Source organism: Argiope bruennichi, chromosome 7 (assembly GCF_947563725.1).
Source record: "Argiope bruennichi chromosome 7, qqArgBrue1.1, whole genome shotgun sequence".
Lineage (NCBI taxonomy): Eukaryota > Metazoa > Arthropoda > Arachnida > Araneae > Araneidae > Argiope > Argiope bruennichi.
The window spans coordinates 77879254-77895604 of NC_079157.1; the positions used below are offsets into that span (position 1 = coordinate 77879254).

The 16351-nt window shown below is 33.6% G+C and overlaps 1 protein-coding gene across 1 annotated transcript in view; it reads left to right on the forward strand.

Annotated features, from left to right (window-relative positions):
* LOC129975204 (uncharacterized) overlaps positions 1 to 16351 on the forward strand; it is a 439639-nt gene that overhangs the window by 360662 nt on the left and 62626 nt on the right. The window contains exon 5 of the mRNA XM_056088192.1: positions 4044 to 4214. Coding sequence (XP_055944167.1) covers positions 4044 to 4214 — 171 coding nt within the window. The remainder of the gene's footprint in view (positions 1 to 4043; positions 4215 to 16351) is intronic.

The following is a 16351-nucleotide window of genomic DNA, read 5'->3' on the forward strand; positions in this document are numbered from 1 at the left end:
AATAAAAGATTATTTTCTACGCATATCATATACTTTTGTCATTCATTTCTGTATGCACTTGGAACTTGAATAAAATGTTCCATAATCCATTTTCTGTTCCTTCATTGTCATACGTTTTTTTTTTTTCCCCCGGAATGGACAAAATATTTTTTGCCAGTGACTTAAGTCTTTAAATATTCTTATGGAATTCTTTTTCCCTTCTCTTTCACCGTCTGCATAGGAAAACTTGGTCACATTTCTTTTATTAGTTTTACTTACAGATGTCGCCGGCGTCCTGGCATAGGGATAGCGCATCTTCCCCGTGATCTGGGCGTCCCGGGTTCGAATCCCGGTTCGGGCATGTTTGTTCTTCATCTGTGTTCTATCTGTGAGGTGTATGAATGTGCCACCCTCCCCCTGTAAAAAGGGGTTGTGCAAGCGAATGTGTGTGTGTCATCTTCATATAAGCTAGAAGTCAGACTTCTGTCCTCGGGTGCTCAGGGCTCTTTAGCCTCAGAAGCTACTGCACCGCCTTTCCGTGGTAACGCGGACACGACATCATCATCATCAGTTATAGGTGCCTTCAAACAGAGGATATTTTATGACTGCTTATACTACATAGAAATGAAAGATCATATTATTTTCTCATTAAAAGGTGTGTGGTCACACGTGCCAAACGTGATTTTCTTGCTCGATTCATTTCTAGTTCTAAACCATTTGTTAATAGAAAATTTTTCTGGCTATTCTCAAGTTGCTGTACTTATTCGAAAGTTCAGTTTAACTCGCGTTTTAAAAACTACTTGCTGAGATCAGATCTTAATCTTGGGTACTTGTTTATTTTTACGATTTGCTAGATCGCTAGAAAATGCAAACGACATTCAACCGAAACCGCCGACCATCTTGATGAAATCTTGGCATCTTATGTATAATGGTTTTGGCGATCTTGGCATAATCTGAAAATTGTCAAGTAAACATATTATCTTGGCGTTTCTCGCATTATCTAAAAAAATGCCAACTAAACCAGATGGCCGTAAAAATATATTAGTATACTCTTTTTTGAAATTTTGACATCTTATATATATTATGGGTTTGACGAACTTAACTGACGAACTTATGAACTAATCTGAAAATTGCCTAGTAAATACATTATCTTGCTGTTTTTGGCATTATCGGAAAAATCGCCAACTAAATCCAAGACTGTAAAAATAAGTTAGTAAGCTCTCCAACTAGTTCGAAATCTGTAGATGATAAAAAATATAAGGAAGATTTGAATTATGTCACAAGGACTATTATTTAGCCATGCTGTACCCAAACAATATTAGTTTTAATCATTAATAAGTTTACTAGGTTTAGCTGTAACATATCTGGTGTCTCCAACAGGGGAAGCGATTTTGTATTTGTAAACACAGAAACTAATTTTTTTATTTATTAAAAAGCTTTTTTTATTTTTCTAAAAATAATTAAGGCATATTTCATTGTTGGCATACTGCTGTTACAGGAGAACATTCTTGAAATAGATGGCAAATGGATTTTTCCTATTTGACTCCTTTCTCACTCTAAACCTTTTGTTAACAGATAATTTTTTGAGTCAGCCTTAAGTGCTGTATATTTTTTAGTGGTTCAGTTTGACCAAAGATTTTGAAAACAACTTACTGAATTGAAGATAGCTAATTCTACCTTATTCTATCCTCAACTTGTTCGAGATCTGTAAATAAACTAATTATGATGAAGAGCTGGTTTATTGGGGGTTTGTGTTGCCAGGGAGATTATTGGCCTTTCTGCACCAAGCATGGATTGGAGATAGGAATCATGGTACCAGGGTTCTCCTATTCCATTAAAGAACATTTCTATTACATTCTAGAACATTCTATTTATTCTAAGAAAACTATAATTTAACATATAGTTTTAATTTAATAAAACAGTGATGCTTGGGTTACTATTACCCAAGTGTAACTTCTAATCCAGCTAACTGTTTGGATAACGCATATCACAAGTTGACATTTAATTCATGGCTTCAAATTTAAAGTAAAAACAGACAGTCAATAGAAGCTTCCAACTTTCTCCAATCTCGAAGTTACGATCCTGAAACTGGCCTCCACCCCCTGCTCTTCCTTTTCGACGAGTGTGATTGATGATCGTTGAAAAGCATGGTCATACTTGCGAGAAATACTTTCTTTTAAACCTGTAATTCTTAGCCTTGGAATGATACTTTCAATTTATCGATCCTACAATGGAAACGCAGAGTCGTTTTTGATTTTTGCTCTCTGAAAAGTCTTGTTTGAAAGTAATTTATATTTTATGAGTACACAAATTAAATAAGCATGCTTTTTTATCCATTAAATTTTAACAAATTTTGCATAAATAACACTTTTCAATTCAGATTTGGGTATAAGGCATGCAGCATGAACAGGAATGTTGAAAGTGACATTCCTGTTTATTTTCGTTATCGTTTCCGTTCATGGTTTTAATGAACATTTCTGCCGGCAAAATTTCCTGAGTGCGGCACGACATTTGGGGTGTTGTATCTGAACATTCCTTGAGTGCTGCACAAACGTTTGGGTTGTTATATCTGAATGTTCATTGAATGTTGCACGACATTGTGAAGGGTGTGTGTGTTATATTTGAGTGCTCCATAAGTGCAGCATGAATATATGGGGTCTTGTATCTGAACGTACCTTGAGTGGTATACAAATATTTCTTTGGGGTAGTATTTGAACGTTCCTTGAATGCTGCACGAACATTTGGGGTGCTATATCTGAATGTTCATTGAATGCTTCACGACATTGGGAGGGGGGAGGTATATTTAAGTGCTCCTTGAGTGCAGCATGAATATATGGGGTCTTGTATCTGAACGTACCTTGAGTGCTATACGAATATTTCTTTGGGGTTGTATTTGAACGTTCCTTGAATGCTGCACGAACATTTGGGATATTATATCTGAATGTTCATTGAATGCTTCACGACATTGGGAGGGGGGGGGGTATATTTGAGTGCTCCATGAGTGCAGCATGGATATATGGGGTCTTGTATCTGAACGTACCTTGAGTGCTATACGAATATTTCTTTGGGGTTGTATTTGAACGTTCCTTGAATGCTGCACGAACATTTGGGGTGTTATATCTGAATGCTCATTGAATGTTGCACGACATTGGGAAGCGTGTGTGTGTTATATTTGAAATCTCCATGAGTGCTATACGAATATTTCTTTGGGTTGTATTGGAACGTTCCTTGAATGCTGCATGAACATTTGGAGTGTTATATCTAAATGTTCATTGAATGCTGCACGAACATTTGGGGTGTTATATCTGAATGTTCATTGAATGTTGCACAAATATTTGGGGTGTTATATCTGAATGTTCATTGAATACTGCACGACATTGGGACGGGGCAGGGTATATTTGAGTACTCCATGAGTGCAGCATTAATATATGGGGTCTTGTATCTGAACGTAATTGAGTGCTATACGAATATTTCTTTGGGGTAGTATTTGAACGTTCCTTGAATGCTGCACGAACATTTGGGGTGTTGTATCCGAAAGCTCCTTGATTGTTGCACGACATTTGGAGTTTTGTATATATATGGAGTTTTGTATATGAACTGTATTTTGTATTTTGTATTCAGTGCTATTTAATTTAGATCACAGCTGTTAGTATGCTGTTTCAATATTATTAAACACTTATGATCCATTTGGTTTGTATATTTTCAATATTTCCCTATTACATTCTTAGGCTTAACCAAGTTAGAAATAAATATTAAGTTTACATTGTAAAAAATGATAAATAAAATGGAATTAAGAAATAAAAATGATAAATCGGGCCTGAAGACTTTATCAAGGGTCGGCCTTCAGACAGGGATTCAAACCAAGAATTTTTTCCAGGGATTTCTTAGGTCTATTTAGTCGCTCTTATACATACTAAATAACCATTTGTACCATAAAATTTATACCACGCTCATAGAATAGAATATCGTTTTAAAATGAATATTTTCATGTGTTGTTTTTATCTTTTAGGTATGCTTAATAGGAGATGCATTATGTCATTTCTCATTTCTTTCTCTTTTCTTAGTCAATACACCTGCCGTGCCGTGTCCCTTCAAGGGTTCGTTCGTGTTCAACTATAGCAGGGGCCACGGCGAGTGCGCCAACCCCCCGTCCACAGTGGACTCCTGCACCGACGATTCGCACCTCCTGCTGAGGTTCCAGGCATGTGCCGACGTTATTGGCTCCGAGAGCAGAAGTAAGTACTTGCACATATAACAACAAATTTATCTCTTCACACACAGACTGGTAGAAAAAAACCTTATCACATTTGCCGGCGATTTAACACTAAAGAATTATGATGATATAGCACATTGGCGTCAAAAGATATAAAATTTTATTTTTCTCATATAATAATATATAACAATATTATTTATGGTTATCTGTGCGTCTGAATTTAGAGAATGTTAGAATTATATTATAACTAATGTGGTGCCATTTTTGAACGGATAATTGCATGATTATTATAGCTTGAAAATATAAACCGTATACCTTAATTTAAATCGGGTATGCTATTAGAAATATTAACATTTGACATGGCTACCACATTCGCCATATTTATCACATACTAGTTAAACAGGAGAAGGTCTTTTCTCAGTAAAAGTAATTCTATATTATCATTTATACCATATCCATTTTTGGCATCTTTTGCCACAACTTGTGATGCAACCACAATTAATATTGGTCTGGATTTCACCAAGTTAAAATTCCATTTTTTTTCTGGCCTTTTTTTTTATTGTTAAATATATTTTTTATCGGTTTTTGAGATTTCTAGGTGATATATTTCTTATCGGACTTCCAAATTTGTGGACAAATCATTTTATAAACTTCTAAATTAAAAGATTCTTGCTTTTTATCATTTTTAGCCCTCCCCTTAAAAACAGGAGGTTTTTTTCTTTTTTTTTTCTAATTTTTAAAACTTTTAAATATATACATATATATATTTGCATAGGTGTTTTTTAAAGCTGTTCTATGCAAAAAATCATAAATATTTAATAACATTTTTTGGAACATTGCCAGAAAATTAGGAAGTTGGTTTAACACTAGGGAAGTATGCTTCCCACCAAATTTATCAATCTCTGTATGAAATTATGTAGGTTGGCATAAGTTCTAACAAATTTTTTTAGTAAGCCAGAAACTTAGATGCTTCAGTTCTTCATCTCAGACAAAATGATGTGTCTTGATTAGTTACTCAATTATTAATTAACCAAATTAATTAATTAATCGAATTAAATTTATCTAATAAGCTAAATGAATCCCTTTTCTTATTCTAATTTCAAGCCTAAAAATATTTTAACATAATATGACTTGAAAAAAATGGCCCTTTAAAGGGTTAATAGAGATTTTATTATAATTTTTGTTTTTCGTATAGCTTAAACGTGCGTTAAACTTTTCTGTTAGATCTACGTACATATTCTAACCTATTAAATAACTTTCCATCTATCTATAAAAGCACCCCATTCAGTAGAGCAGACATTTAATCAACAAACAACCTGCCACTCTAACCCTAAAAACAAGAAGCAAACTTCGATGCGAAACTTCTCCGGCATTCGCGAGCCATTACCAGGGGGAAATCCAGTGCCAATTGTGGCCCTCAAAAGCAATTAGCGGGCGTTAATGACGCCTGATGAGGAAAAACTCCGCCGAGATAATGGCCTTGTCTTTTTCCTCCGGCGGGCCACTGAAAGCTAATCTACCTTCATTAACAAAACATATAATGCAATTTAGCAACACGCATTAAAGGAGGAAATTTCCATACGCAAAACGAGTGACAGCAGGACTGATATCTGTCTACGGCTTGCGAACTTTATCTGAGCGGTGGTAATCTATGGCACATGTTGGTGGTTTATGATGTTTTGCGATTAAGAGCTGTTTTTTTTTTTTTTTTTTAATCGTTTATCTGCGAGCATTAACTTTTCGAGTTGAAAAAAAATTTGACTGTCAAGTGTGTGGTGAGTGTTGCCATAAATTATTTTATGAGTTTTGCAATTATGGATTTGTTGTGTTTGTGCGTTTCGTTGGGGTGTGTGGTAAAAAAATTCGCAAAATAAGAGCGAGTTATTCACGAAGTTCGCAGCAAAATGTTATGTACTTTATTCAGTATGGGAAAACCTGAAGAAACAGAAAATTTAAAACACAAATAGGTAAACAGTTACAGTTAATAAAGCAGGCAAAAGAATTTCTCTGATGGATGGAATTAACTTTCCCGTGTTATTTCCAAAAAGCAGATAATTCGTATTTGTATGTACAGTGGTGGCCAAAAGTGTGGACATTTTTTGAAAGTTTCATCTTTTTCAACTTTGCTTGCTTGTAGAATATATTAATTTTCACTTAAATACAAATGTTTATATATCAAATTGAAGGTAATTTAATATAGAATTTAATAACTGATAACCTTCTTCTTATTGTTCTGGAACTTACTTACCCGCTGCATTCATTTCACATCTAATGGCATCTGATGAAATTTTTCTATCTTGAAGGCATAGCCGTTTAATTTTTCTTTCGGCAGTAGCACTTGCGCATTTTTTTCGACCTGATTTCGTTTTTTCCTAAAGTAAACAGAATTTTCGTACACCAGAACAAGTCACTGAATCACCAATTTGTCTTGCAATTTCAGCATAAGAGAGGCCATTTTCTATCAATATGACAATTCGGCTTCTTTTTGTAGATGTCCAATCAGTTCTTCTTGTTGGTGACATTGTTTAAAATTAGTTTAATTTAAAAAAAGGATTTAAAATATTCAAAAACAGCAGTACTCTATTTAATTGTACTAGTATGCGTCATTCCACAAAATATTTCCACAACAATAACTCTTTTTATCATCCAAATAACCTAAACTATAGTTAGACATTTGATGGGTCCTCAGAACAGTGTTTGTGATTGGCTAGTACGCTTTTATTACGTCATTATTCAAAACGATTTGTGTTTGCTTGTTCTACTAAAATGAGCGTAACTTTTTTTGTAATACAGATATTGTAATACTGTTTTTGTTATTAAATTTTGCATTAAATTACCTTCAATTTGATATATAAACATTTGTATTTAAGTGAAAATTAATATATTCTACAAGCACTCAAAGTTGAAAAGCATGACCACACCTTTGGCCACCTCTGTATATTTGCTAAAAATCCATGGGTAAAGTATTCTTTAATGATTTAATTAAATATAAAAATGAAAAAATATCATATCATTTATGAAATATTAGTAATATAATAACCATTTCAAAGGAATTCAGAGGTCCATGGGATTTAGACTCCATTATGCTAATCCCGTATGTATAACCCTCAATGGAAGTACACAAAGGAAATCTTTATTGATTGTCTGATTTGGTAGGAGAATCAAAAATTTCATTTCCGTCTACTTGTTTTGAGCTAGTGATCCTCAATAAAATACTTGATTTATTTTTTTACAGATACGATCCAACAAAAAGCTTTTATACTTTTTCTTCTTTATGCGATGGTAATTGTGACACTGAACCATCATGTTTTGAACTTCGAATCGTAGCTGATTTTTATTAAATTAAACCTTAAATGAATAAAATTTTTTGAATGTTTTTATTTTCTTATATATGTAGTACAGATAAAGAATTGTAATCGTCAAAAAAAAAAAAAAAAAATCGAATTTGAGATTTTGACGAATCTCTACGTTTTAGACTTCTCCGAGTTTGAAAAACACATTTTTGGAAAATGTCCGTCTGTCTGTCTATAAAGATAATTCAAAAACGTTTTCAGCTAGACATATGAAATTTAGTTTGCAGTCTTAATAAGAAATTTGTAGACTTCTATAATGAGCAAAATCCCTTGAAAGAAATCTGTCTGTCCAACTGTTGGAATATAATTGATCATGATAGTCACAAAATGAAAAGAGATGGATAAAATTCGGTACACACGTTTAACGTCTATAGTATAGACAGTTATCAAAGTTATTTGATTATTATTTGAGCCAAATCTGACAAGGGGCTGACCTCTATCTGTCTGTACTTTCAGAAACATGTAATTGTAACTCGAAATTGCAATATCTTAAATATATCAAATTTGGTATACCATTTTGTGATTACAAGTGTACTTTTGTGACAAATTTTGGGCTCGATCGGTTTGGAGAAAACACGTCTAAAACAGAAATTCGATTTTTGGATTCTATTAACCGCATGCCAGGGATTAATCGCCAAAAAACTCGCCAAGGAACACACGGCAGATGCAGTAAAAATTCTGAATTCACACCAAATATTAATATTTCGTAATTATTGTATGCCACTGCTATGTAAAACATTCTCTGGAATAATACGTTTATTAGAGTGTATACGAGACAGTTCTGAAGAGACCACTTCCGCTGGTTATCAATGCCTTCGGTAAATTTGGCGAAATTTCAAGAAAAATTCGCTACCAAATCCGCTTTGGTATTTTGAAATTTTTGACGGCAGCAATTTTTCTCTCCATCCTACTTAGCATTTACAAAATTCAGTCGGAATTTGCTGTTACTGCAAATTTTCCTCGCTGGTTTTCTTATCCTGATTGTTTTTGAGTAGGTTGTGTCTATAAGGATTAAAAAATAATCTACATTCCTGTGATATCCCTTACATGGAAAATCACCCTTCCTTTGTGAACTTGGATTGTTTTCTGACTGTGTAAAGACTGTAAAAAAAATGCTTCTCTTCATATTGGTGACGAGGAAAATAAGAACTTCTCTGAATTATACACATCCATTGACTTTCTTATTGTAACAACCATTGTTCAAGAGGACATTCCAGAAAAGTATCCCATCAATCCCAAGTGGGAATCCTTTTCCGAGGCGAAAAGACACTTGAAGGAGAAATTCCTCTGGTACAAATCCGCAAACCTCATCCCAAAATCTCCCCTACCCCCTACCAAAGCCAATAAATATCCCTACACTTCCATCCCCGGATTTATAGCACCGTTTGCAATTAGTCCTGGGTCATTAACTAGCCTCCTTCCTCCTGGACCCACCACCCCATCCCCTGACCGGAACACTTGTCAAACGCACGAGGACGCGACTGGTCCACCGGTGCATAATTTCTCGGCCGAAATCGACCTTTGTGTCGCCATTAGGCATTAAATTGTTTCGAACGATTCTATCTCCTCGACCACCCCTTTCTTCCTCCTCCTCCTCTTCCACTTCTCCGTGTTCCATTTGGAAAGGAAATGAATGGAGTGCGCGGGTTTAGTTAAGATATGTTAGAGAGGTTGTTCCGGTTTAAATGGCTGTGGAGTGGCTGTCTTTTGGTTGGATTACGTGGACAATGGATTCCCGTCGACCCCTTCTGGTGATTGGTTTCGATGGATATTTTAGTATACCCAGGGGGCAGTCGGATCGGGTGGCTTTAGGGTACTCAGGGCGATATCCTGAGCTGCAGTCAGTACTTCGATTTCGGTTTTAAAAGAATATATGATGAGTAATCAATCGGAAGAGGGGGTGGAGTAACGTAAACTGCCTAGAGCGAAAGCGCTTCACGTCATCATCAAATGAACTCAAAACTTAACTTCATTCTGATTTAAGTCGAGAAAAGTGAATTACATTAAAGCATTTCCTGTGGTATCCTATAATAATTTTGATATATATATATATTTTAATACCTGCTTCAAAATTAGAATGATAGCTAGGTAGCATATCCCGAAACTTTCTCACATATTCCTTAATAAAGGTATTATCGTGCCACCCCTAGTGTAAAAATTGTGGACTTTAATGCTTCGTGGGAGAATTAAATAGTGGCCTAGTGGTAAGGTCTCGGTTTCGAAACCGCCGGACTACAGGTTCGAGACCCGATTCCACCAAAGAATCATCGTGTAAGCAGGTGTGGTGCATGTTAAATCCATCGGGACCAAATCCCCCCCCCCCCGCCTCTGGTGTGACGTGGATGTTAGGAGAGGGGGTGCCAGCTCAGGTGTCGTCCTCGCCATCTAGCCACACTTCAAAATTACGGGGTTTGTTCTCAAACAGTTCTAATATTGCTTAAAACGGGACGTTAATATAAACTGAACTGAATTAAACTACCAAATTTCATTTTGCCATGCCCTTACGTTTTTGAATTATTGCATTTCATATGCATGCAAATATACAGTCCGACAAACGATTAATCCATTAATCGGAGTTTGATTTAAAATTTCACACATATCGGTTTTTAAAATGCTAAAACTGCGCATCACGTTTTGGGGATCTAATGCTTATTCTTTTATAATTAACGTGTTCACTTGCATTCGATCAGACAGATACAAACTTCTTATGTATAGATTTCGTTCAAATTTGAAAGATATCTGGTCACTTGATGTAAAGTCCGCATGACAAATTTCATCTTTCTAATTCAAAGCGTTTTTTGCTAATCGCATTCACAAACAGGCGAGCCGGCGTCCTGGCATAGGGGTTGCACGTCTTCCCCGTGATCTGGGCGTCCCGGGTTCGAGTCCCGGTTGGGGCATGGTAGTTCTTCCTTTTCTATCTGTGAGATGTGTGAATGTGCCCTCCTGTAAAAAGGGGGTTGTGCAAGCGAATGAGTGATGCGTGAGTAGTCAAATCGCACTCTTGGCCCTAGTTAGCTGTACAATAAAAAGAAGAGGCGCTCCCACTTAGGCTTAAATCGGCTGTCTTCGAACAGCGGGCTTGTCCGTGGTAAGTGCCATAAGAAACAACAACAAACAGGCGAACTTAATTCCAAAAATGTGTTTTTCGCATTTTGGGAGGTCAGATATTTAAAGATTCCTCAAAATCACGAGAAATTTATTCATTAATTTTTCTTTGTATACATCGTACATGAAAAAATAAATAGAGATTATTAAAAAATGCTTATGATAAGAATCTCTTTTTGCGATAATTAAATCAACATCATAAGGCAGCAGCATCTTGCCTTTAACGTTTTTTGGTGGTTCACAAGATTTAGCCGTTTGAAATTAAATTTAATTAGTAATTAATTTAAGTGTTCCCTCGTTCCATATTACCGCTCTGGTCCACTCCATTATCATGTCTGCTCTGCTGAAATACTATGTTTACTGAAGAGTATACTGAAATAGATAAGCATTTAGATTATTAGTTAATCATTAACATGAAATTAACTTCTGCTCTCTGGTACTTGGTACTACTGGTACTGGTATATTCAACTGGTATTCCGGTTTCAACTGAAACTGATTTATTAAAGCGCGCCCACATATTGACCTTGATTTTACTATTAGAGAATTTACGACTACTGTTGATGTAGTTGTACATAGCTGTAAAATCTCAAAATATGAAAATTTTTTGCTAAAAGACTACCTTCTTAACTTGGCTTCATCAGCATTAGATTAATTATTATTTTTATTAATGTTAATCAAACTCAAAAATGCTTTGAACTGGACAGATAAAATTATACATTAACATTGAATTTGCAGATTTCTGTGAAATTTTTTAAAGAAATCTGGTCACAGGAATTTGTTCGTCCGTCTGTCCATGTATAAATTTACGCGATAACAACAAATCAGAAATAACCATCTTTGTATATAACATAGAAAACAACACAGTTGATTGAAAACACACATTCTTTTTATTTTCTCGCATACTTAAATATAGAGTAAGTATAGTAATCGTCAGAATTCGAAAAACACTGAATTCGAAAAACACATTATTGGAAAATGTTTCATTCGTTTGTCTGTCTGTGACAAAGATAATTGAAAAACGCTTTAATCTAAACGAATGAAATTTGGTATACGGTCTTTATACCAGATTTGCATATTTCTATCAAATATTGAGCAAACTCCGCTCAGAGGATATCTGTCCATCCGGCTATTCGAATATAATTTAACCCGATAACTACAAAACGGAGAGAGCTAGATAGGTAAAATTTGGTACACAGATTTAACATTTATAATGTAGACACCTATCAAAGTTTTACTCAAATTCTCCTACGTGTTAACTGTATGCCAATCTGTACTTTCAGAAACATATAATTAAAAAAATGCTGTGACTTAAATATTTCAAATTTGGTGTGGGATTTCGTGACTACAAGTGCAGCTTTATGTTAGATTTTTGTTTCAGTCGGTTGGTAATAAAGTGTCTAAAGCGCAAATTCGATTTTTGAATATTATTAACTGTATTTCAGGAATTTAATAACAAAATCACTGGCTAAGGATGGCAGCATAGATACAGTAAAAATGCTACGACGAAAGTTATTATTTCCTAACTATTGTATGCTAATGCCATGTAAAGGTTCTCAGACTTAACAAGTTTATTAGAGAGTATATGCGAGAAATTTTAGCTCCAATGCGAACTCCAGCTGGTTTTTATTAACTCTTCTTTATGCAAGAATTTTTCCTTAGTTCACACAGACGATAAAAAATAAATAAAACTGTTTATGTTGTGGGTGGAAATGTCGTGATAAATAACGCTATTTTTACATACAACTGAAAAAAAAAAGAAATTAATTTTTTAAAAAAAATGACCTCTAAGCCAGAGCACAGAAACCAGAACGATCATGTCCAATTTCCCCTCCACCAAACCGAGCATTCCCAAAGCACTTCTGACACCGGCAATGAAAAATACATTTTCCGAAGACTGATGCCAAGAAACAAGAACCAAAAAGGCCGACTTGAAAAATACCGGAAGCTTCTGGGATTAAATTATTTACTTCCGCTTCTGGAGTCTTCTCAAATTGGGACTGAAGATGAAGGTGACGGCCTCAAATTACGGGCCAGGGAGATTGATAGTGCTAAGTAAACACTGCCTGCCATTGTATTCGGCCCTCAGCTTTAAAAGAGGAATAATCGTCAACTTAAAACGACGATTATTTTCGGAGCAAATAGGCTTTGTCGCTTCTAGGCCGTCCTCGGGTGTTTTGTAAGGGCTGCTGCCAACAAAGGAGTTTGATGTATCCACGGTTATTGGGTTGATTAGGTTCTTTATTACTTTTGGCTTTGTTATGTGGAAGACTGGGTAGGTGAAATGATAAAGGATGATCTTTCTAGATTTTAAATTGTTCGATTTATGTTCGAGCTGGCATTGTTAATCATTCTTGAGAGTCATTTTGAAATAGAAGTGAATTATTTTTTAGAATAACTGGAGGGTTTCACTTGCCCGACCCCTGGAGTTTTCATTTAATCAAATGCTTCAGTGTGGAGTTTTCATTTAATCAAATATCAACCCTTTACTGTTATGGATGTTGATTTATTACCACAATTAATGGGGAGTGGAGAGGGTGGGTGGAGGGATGAACATGAATTATCAACTGACTTAAAATAGCAGTAGATTTTCAGTAATGCGGTAAAAGATCAGAGGAATACCAGTTAAAAAAAAGCGCCAAATGATGAAAGTTAAGTTAAAGCAAGCATTTTAATAGAAACACAGTTTTATTGCATAAAATATTACAAAAGTAAAAGATTATATTACTTCTAATAAAAAAAAAAGACAGAGAAAGATTAGAAATATTTATTCTGTAGAAATCGGATTAAAGGACTGTAGGTTTAAATTCAGATCTGAGGATTGTCAGTTTAATAAAAGCATCGAATTATAAAAAGAATTTAAACAGGCATTTTAAATGTAACACAGTTTTATTGCACAAAATATTACAAAAGTAATAGATTATATTACTTGGTAGAAATCGGATAATAGGATTGCTAGTTTAAATTCGATCTGAGAATTGCCAGTTTAATAAAAACGTCGAATTATATAAAAAAAAATTATTAAAAGCATTTTAATAGCAACATAATTTTATTACACAAAATATAACAAAAGTAATAGATTATATTACATCTTCTAATTAAAAAAAAAAGATGGGAAAAAGAGTAAAAAGATTAATTTGTTAGAAATCGTATCAGAGAAATGGTAGAAATAGTATCGTATCAAAGGAAAACGGTTTAAATTAAGACATGAGGATTGCCAATTTAATTGAAGTATCGGAATTATTAAACAATATTTTTAAAAAGCATTCTAATTGCAAAACTATTTTATTACACAAAATATTACAAAAGTAATAGATTATATTACTTGGTAGAAATCGTATCAGAGGAAACCGGTTTAAATTCAGATTTGAGGATTGCCAGTTTAATTAAAGCGTCGAATAATTAAACAATGTTTTTAAAGATCATTCAAATTCCAAAACACTTTTATTGCACAAAATATTACAAAAGTAATAGGTTATATTACATCTTTTAGCTAAAAAAGTGATAGAGAAAGAGTGAAAAGATTAATTAGGTAGAAATTGGACCAGAGGATTACCGGTTTAAATTTAGATCTGAAGATTGCCGGTTGTTTATATAATGATTTGCTGTTTACCTGTTTATTATTGATTTCTGCAAGTACTGACTTTCTGTACGCTTAACCTGTGTATTACTACCTGCGTTTCTTGTTTTGTGGAATAACCGTCGTTATCCGTTATAGAACTTTTTGGTCTTCTTGCATCCTTTACCCACACGGATTATCGTAACAATACATAGAAAAAAGTTATTATGCCAAAAAAATTAAATACTCTATTATCAAGCCGTTTATCTTGGAACTTATTTAACGGTGAGCTCATTTTTAAAATAGTCTCTTGATAATTGACATAAGGAGGAAAGGCAGCACTTTATATCGTTTAAAAACTGAGTGCATCTGTCGGTTAAAAAAAGTTGATCACTCGTACCCCATTCCTCCTCTAGGGGATTTATTTTCATGGGCTACCCATATGAGACGTCATAACGCATTAAACCTCTCTTCGAAGCGAATTAGATGCGAAAAAGCCTTCGCTAAATGTTGGAGTTCTTCCTTCTCTTTCTTTAAGAGACAGGGATGATTTTTTCTCTTTGAAATTTTGTTTTGTTTGACTGGCATCACTATGTGTTTTTTTTCCCCCTTTGTTTTTTCTCCTCCTTCAGAAATGAATATTACATTAAATAGAAAGCTAGAGGGTATATTTTTTTAGTTTTTTTTTTTTTTTTTTAAGTGAGCTCTTTTAATTCAGTTGGTTTAAGTTAAGGAAGTCTAAATTATCATTGCTAGAAAATATTTCATAATTGCCATATATGTATGAAATGACTTAAATTATTTACGAAGTTTAAGCGCTAATTTAAATTTCAAATATAATTTTTAATTTATATAATGAATTATTTTTCTGTAGAATTTATAAAACCGAAATTTATATAAAACATCCAAAAGAATAGTTTATTATTTAAAAACAATAGTTATCTATTATTTTAAAAGGAATAGTTGTATGGAACGCAATGAAATATCACCTTGAATTTCTATTTTACATGTGACATAGTTTATCGTAAAAAATGAAATTAAAATGGTTTTTAAAATCTTACCTTTATTTATGTACTAGCCGCCTTTGGCGACCAGTCGGTTCGCCAATCTTAATGTTCGTTAAAATTTTAATAATTAAATATTTTATGCAATAGCTTCTTCATCAAAATATTTTAAAACTTCAAATTTTGATAGTCATATAATTCACTCATAATATTATAAACGCCTTCAGTCATAACGTAATATGTATCTCTCTCATTTTCTGTTAGCTCCCGTAGAATTTATATTTTAAATTAAAGTGAAAATGATTAATCTGCAATTAATATAATAATATTTTTTATTGAAACAAAGTATTTTTTTTTTTTTTTTTTTTTTTTGTAATATGATTACTGAAAACAGTCACTGAGCGTTTAAACTTTATGGGCACTAAAGAATATCTTTCTTAATTTATGTAATATTTCAAGAATTTGTCAACAAAATTTTCTCAGATTCATCATGACCAGATCGATTAATTAACAATGTTTCATTTTAAACACTAAGAAACATATCAAGCACTAAGAAAATAAAACGAATCGTTTAAAATAATCGATCGAAAACAGGTTTAAAAAAAACTACTTAAAAACGATGTACTTAAAACTATAAGGATATACAAAAATATATATAACTAACATAAATACAATTTAATTACAAAAGCATGGAACTAACCTAAAAATAATTTAAATCATCCGTTGATAATGGTTGTCGTGTCAACAATCAGAACACAATGCACATGCGTGAATTTTCAACGCCAGTTACGATAGCGCAAATGCATGAGTTTTTCTACACCAGTTGGGGTAACGCTATGCAGATTAGAAATTTTTAATTTCCTTTATTCTGTTTTATTTTAATTCAAAAGTACTTCAGAATTAATCTGAAAGATCGATTCTTTAACAATGTTTAATTTTAAATGCATCAAACATTAAGAAAATAAACAGAATCGTTTGAAGTAATCAGCCGAAAAATCTTAAGCCTAACCTCATTACTGTTGGGGAAAAAAACTTGAAGCCTTACTCATTTGGCGGTGGGGAAAATGAAGATTTTTTTTTGGCGGGAAAATTAGTTTTTTATTAATAATTAAAATTATAATTAAAAATTCAAAAAAAG